This window comes from Falco biarmicus, chromosome 11 (genome assembly GCF_023638135.1).
Source record: "Falco biarmicus isolate bFalBia1 chromosome 11, bFalBia1.pri, whole genome shotgun sequence".
NCBI classification, from domain to species: Eukaryota; Metazoa; Chordata; class Aves; order Falconiformes; family Falconidae; genus Falco; species Falco biarmicus.
Window position 1 is genome coordinate 9831265 of NC_079298.1, and position 6000 is coordinate 9837264.

Below are 6000 nucleotides of genomic sequence, written 5' to 3' on the forward strand. Positions count from 1 at the left end.
AGTGGCAGGCTAATCAGTTAAGATAGCTTGTCTTTCTCTTCCTTTGTGGCAGAATCAAAGAAAACCGGTGTGATGCAGAATATCCCCCAAATGAAGCAGAATAGAATGTGGCTTATTGCAAAATAAACTCGCTGTGGTGCTTGAGCTGTCGCTGTTGGCACTGTAATAACCTGGTAGAAACAGAAGCAACAGCCACTGGAAGTGATGGTTGGCTTTTAAAGCCCCTGGGGTTAGAAAGATAAAGAAATGCTTCACATTTCAGTGAGTTTCTGCTGGCTGAGGCAGGGTTCAGGCTTGTCTGTGGGAAGGTTGGTTCTTGCATAGCACGGGGTGTCAACACGAGGCAGCAGGAATAGCTGTCTGTGCCACCCCCACCTTGACATAACTCCAGCTGTGATGGTTGTTCGTTGTTGTTGTTTTTTTAAATCAGAAAGGGTCAGTGTTTGAGAATCTGTACCCATCACTGCAGCTAGGAGCTGGCGACACCGAAATTACTCCGTAGGAGGCACACAACAGCATTTGTAATTCAGCAGTGGTGAATGGCCCTTGTTGGGAAGGGTCCTCAGTCCTGACGTGTGCTGTGCGAGGATTAATCACCCTGAAGAGCTTTCTGTCTAAACAGACAAAGAACAGGAAAAAGCAAGACCAAAGCCGTGGAGCATTTTGCTCACAAGTGCAGAAGTTGGTCAGCAGAAGGAATACAACCACGACCTGGCTTCTCCCCCTGGTGTCCACTCTTGTCAGACCGCAAAACCGGTTCATAGAGTGAGCCATGCCCTGTCACACGGGGGTGTGGAGCACAGACAGGCCCCTCCATACATGACCAGTTCGTGGTGTGTCACCAGCAGCTGCTGCCCAGGGGATCCCCACTGATCTAAGCGGGAGAGTTCAACTCCCTTGTCCTGGGTTTATTCAGATCTGTATCGTCACCTGCAGATGTGTTTACCAGAGCGATGGTAGGGATCCCTGTATCCCCTTCACTCTTATTGATGCAAGTATTTCTGCTTACTATTCTGAGATTGTGGGAATCAGCTGAGCTTAAGAATTATCTTGTGTCTTGTTTCATTAAGGTGAATCCTGGAAAAAAATGGTTAATATTTTAAAAACCATCTCCCATTATCATCAGTCTCTATTGATTTTTTTTCCCCCCACTTTTTCTCACAGGTTTTGACTATTTTGAAGCTAGTGCCAAAGAAAACATCAATGTAAGGCAGGTGTTTGAGCGTCTCGTGGATGTAATCTGTGAAAAGATGTCGGAGAGTATAGAATCAGACCCTTCCAGGGGCACTTCTGGAAGGAGCATGCGACTCTCGGACAACCCACCTCCTTCGCAGCAGAACTGCTCGTGCTAGTGACCTTTCTCGCTGAGAAATGTCCTTTTCCTTTCCTGATGAAATTTTATCTTTTCCTTTGTGGTGGTGCATTATCATGTAGTCCAAAGGCAGAAGTCTCTGTTGTAGGAAACTGCTATGTTTGTATACTGTGCTGGAGTGTTAATATTATGTATTTCCTCATCCAATAATTTAAAAAATGAAAATCTGAATAAATATTGTAAGTGCACCTAGTGTTAATGTGAATTATGCTGAAGAAAAAGAATTGTTTAGTGTTGCAAATGTTATTTCCACACAGAATGTTGCATTTGTAATTATAAATTCCTCTACTGCAGAAAGAGATTTTTTGTCAAGAACAGCAGGAAACATAAAAACCAATTAGAAGGGACCAGGTCTAAAAGAAAATGGGGTGGAAATCTTTTTTAAAGCAAGAATATGCACCCTTTAGGTATTTTTGAGAGTCATTGTTGCTGTCCTGTATAGACATGGACCTCGTTTTTTCTGTATGATGGAGCAGAAAGCAGTGCATTTCTGACAGTTTGAGGTCCTCCAGAAAGCAAAGAGGAAGGGGGGTGGATTTTGTGTCAAGCCACTGCATAGAGGAAGAGCACGTGGAGGAATCAAAGCTGCCAGGCAGGGGAGGAGGAGGAGAAGGCCTTGCAGCCATACCCGCATTTCCCTGTGCTCTTGGCTGGTGCTGGGTGAAGGAGCGAGAGCCCTTCCAGGGACTGCCCTTGCTTGCAGACTCCTCCACAGTCACCACTACTGGCTTGCAGAGCGTCGGGGGTGTCGCTGGGTTTGGCACCTTGCTGTCCCTAATCCTTTTTTTCTAGAAGCCCAAGAGCTGCAGGACAAAGGGGAGGAGGAATTGCCTGCTGCATGCTCAGTTGGAGGCAAAATCTGACTTGGAACAGCACTGTCACAGAAAGATAAAAATAGCAGGAGCCAAAATGTGAGTGTTGGCAATATTAGTGCTGATATTATTAGATTTCCTTTCTGCATTTTGTTGTGGGTTTTTTTCCTTCTTTTTTTTTTTTTTTTTTCCCCTTTTGTGCTAGATCGGTGCATGTGTGGGAACAGGATTTCTGGTTTCAGATTCAACCACAAAGTGTAATTTTAAAAAAGGAAGACTGATAAATCAAACATAACTGCAAATGAAAAGTGGCAAAGACCTCCTATTAGAGTTATTATGTAAACTTATTCTATGGATTTTGTTGCATCATTCTTTGAAGGGAGGAACAATTTTTAATAGTTAACATCTAAAAAATTCTTATATTCCAACATTGCTAAAATTGCAAAACTTCTACATCTGCGTGTAGAACTGTGTGCATTAGCCACACACAGAGCTGGTCTTTCTCTGAAATATATGGAGGAACTGCTACTGCGAATCTGTGAAATTGCATACACTGTGTGCCTTTGTTGATGATCACGCATTGGTTTGTGCATCCCAGCGCCAAACGGTGACTGCAAACTGTGTCTGTAAATGTAAACTAAGTGAATACGGAGGGAAGTTTGCTGTCTTAAGGTGAAAATTCTGGAAAGTTTTATGGCTTTACCTTAGGCCTGTGAACTCCTCTGCCCGAGGAGACTTTGCGATGCCAGGAACTGATGTCCCAGCCCACTGCAATGGAATGTGCTGGGTGGTGACAATAGCAAATGCTTTTGTTAATTTCATTCTGTTGTGTCTCAAAGTGTAATGGTTTTTAGAAAAAAGCACAATATTCTAGAGAAAAATGCAACTACATTGATGTAGTTAGAGCTCGTTGTGCTAAAGGCTTGATCCCTTTGTATGTTGCTTTCAGAAATCTTTACTGTGACGTATTTTGGGTGTGTGTGATCTAGTACTGGAAATGTGATTTGTGCAGTGCTAGGAATGTGGTTATTGTATCTAAACCCCTGAGACTGCAAAATAAAGCGAAATGTAGTCACCGGGTGTGGCTGGAGAGCTTGTGTGAGCTGCATTGCCAGCGTTGGGCAATCACGTTGCATGGATAAAGAAAGTATCTTTTTAATGCTTTTAAAAATACATCGAACTACATTGATCTTCTTTGACAGGGTGATGATCCTCGAGCCCAATAACTGGAATCACTATGATATAAAACAGTGAAGAGAAGGATTATTTGGCCAATAAATGTGCAGTGTTCTAGTTGTAGCAGAAGCAGTTTTTAGGGCAACTTGTATAACTAGAAAAAAATAAATAAAAACCTCTACAGAAGGGAGCGATGATTTTGAGCTGTGCTGGTATAATGGAGAATCTCAGTGCAAATAATGATTTTTCAGCTCAACTCAATGGTGAAAGAAAATGGATTCAGCAGAAATGGATTTTAAGTTCTTTTGATTTACTGACTTTCTTTTTCCTAGCAAAAAAAAGACCTTTCCCTTTTCTATCCGATATATAATTGTGTTTCATTGTGTTCCAGTCAGGTCAGATGTGTTTGTGGTTTTGTTCCTCTCCTCTCCAGAAGAATGCAAGTACATTCCAGGCCCTTCAAGGTAGGATGGGCATAATATTTTTTTTTACAGAAAAAGCCATCAAGTAGCTACATGACAGTATAGTCCGAAGAACTGGAAAAGACAGTTACGAATTATACCCTGCCCTATATTACATACATGGAGAAACCTAGTGTTTGGTGTAGAAATCCAGCAGAGTTTATTTCAAATAAGGAATCAAATCATCACAGGCAATTGACACATCTCTCCATTAATATATATTTCATGTGTCTCGTCATCTTACATTTACATTAAAAGCTGTGCATGAATACAGAGAAAGCCTTTAGCCTTAAGTGGCATGCAGCTGATTTCAGTATCACCAGTGAGTCAATAGTAATTGTTACTTGTATGAACTTTTAAGAGGTAATGGCAGAATGTGAGACAATAATTTGTAAGGACAAGGGGAAATAACTTGCTTGCGCCAAAGACAAACACAAAATCCTTCGTGCAGTCTTGTATAGAGCCTCTGTTTGACTGGCAGTGGCCTGGGATAGTAGTTTTGATAAACAGTATGGTTACAACACAAAAAAAGGGGTACTAGAATGTGAACGGGAAGAGCTGACTGTTGGTCACAAGCTTCTCTCTATGGTTTGTACAATACAGCACCAAGTGTGCAGTTCCAGGAAAAGCCATGCAGGAGGGCCCGGGTTAGAGATGGGTCTTGGCTTCCATCTTGTGGAGAAACGAAGCAGTAAAATACCAGCTAGACATCCAGTCTAATTGTTCCTGTACCTCAGAGAGCCCCCTCATTTGTATTAGCCTCTGCTCCCCTAACTTTGCTTTCATCATCTCTTTTGCAGTCAACATCGTTACTTTGTGTATGTGTGTAAGCCTAACAGCACTGGTGTTACAGGAGTAGCAGAAAATGTGAACAAGCGTGGAATGGTGCAGAAGGGGTGTGACAGGCAGAATGGAAAGGCTTCCTGACAGCTCGCAGAGTTACAAGAAAAAGGATCTTGGTGGTGTATGGCGTTTGGGAACGAGAGCTTCAAAGAGCTTTAGGACAAGAGGAAAAGCAGCATTCCTGTGGTCAAGACTGGGGAACTGCTACATCAGCCCTGCCATTTCATAGTGGGAAAGAGATGTATTCACAAACTGGAAAATGCTGAGACCTACTGACCTGCGAAGACCAGGCTGCATTGGGAATAAGCAGTCTTTTCTGGTAAGCGGTCATGGGCACAAACTATAAGCTGTTAGGGCTACCATTAGGGGAAGAAAAAAATGTAAAAAAAAAAAAAAAAAAAAAAAAAGAAAAAATCAGCAGCAGTAAGCACGCACTGGATTTCTCAGAATGCTCGGGATCGAACTGCCAACTTGTGAGCTGGACTGAACGGTGGAAGCATGCCAGCTGGAACCTGCTGTGGCTATCAAAGCACCAGCGCAGCCAGGGCTCTTGAACCCTCACAACAGTCGCATTTCTTTAAACTGATTCAGCGTGGTCAGCGCTCGGCGTCCCTAGCGGCGGCTGAGGGAGGCCGAGGGCCGCGATCCCCCTTCCTTCCCGCCAAGGTTCGCCCTCGAGCTCGGCCCAGCTGCCTCGGCCCCGCCGACGGGTCTCGCCGCCGGCCTCCGTGCGGCTCCGGCCATGGCCGCTGGGCCTGCGGGCGGGCTCTCGGCTGCGGCACCTCCCGGCCCGACCTCGGGGGGGGGGAACGGGGACGGACCGACCCCAGCCCGCGCTGAGGGAACTGCGCCTCACGCTCCTCTTAGGGCAGCTTGCGCCAGCTGATTGGGCCTGTCAGGAGTGACCGACAGGGACTTGAACCAATGGTTGAAGGAAATGAGAGAGAAGGCGGGCCCCCACCAACCTTCCACCGCAAGAGCAGGGGGGACAGCTGACAGGGCAGGCGCACGTAAACGTCGGAACGTGACGGCACAGGGAGGCGCTCCTGCGATCCGGCTCTGTTCTGCCTTGCCCTCCGCCCCTGATTTCTCCGTCCGGTCGGTCTGATCCCAGGGGCCGCGTTTCGCCCCGACTCTCGCCTTCCGTGGTTTCCCCTCCCCCCGCGCTGTCTTCGGCATACTCTCCGCCAATCAGAGCCCTCCCCGGCCAGGCGAGGGCCCGTGATTGGTCCGCTTTCTCGCCCCGGCACCGCGGCGGGCGCTGACTGGCGCGGGCCGGCACCGCCGCAGCCGTCACTGCTGCTTCCTCGTGCGGCGGAAGCGGGGCGGGGGCGGC

At 46.3% G+C, this 6000-nt stretch overlaps 1 protein-coding gene across 8 annotated transcripts in view; it reads left to right on the plus strand.

Annotated features, from left to right (window-relative positions):
* The window catches only part of RAB3B (RAB3B, member RAS oncogene family), a 58206-nt gene extending 54932 nt beyond the window's left edge, over window positions 1-3274 (plus strand). For all 8 annotated transcript variants that reach the window (XM_056355753.1, XM_056355752.1, XM_056355750.1 and 5 more), the window contains one exon: window positions 1165-3274. In XM_056355753.1, the coding sequence (XP_056211728.1) occupies window positions 1165-1352 (188 nt within the window). In that variant the 3' untranslated portion in view covers window positions 1353-3274. The remainder of the gene's footprint in view (window positions 1-1164) is intronic.
* The last annotated feature ends 2726 nt before the right edge of the window (window positions 3275-6000 follow it).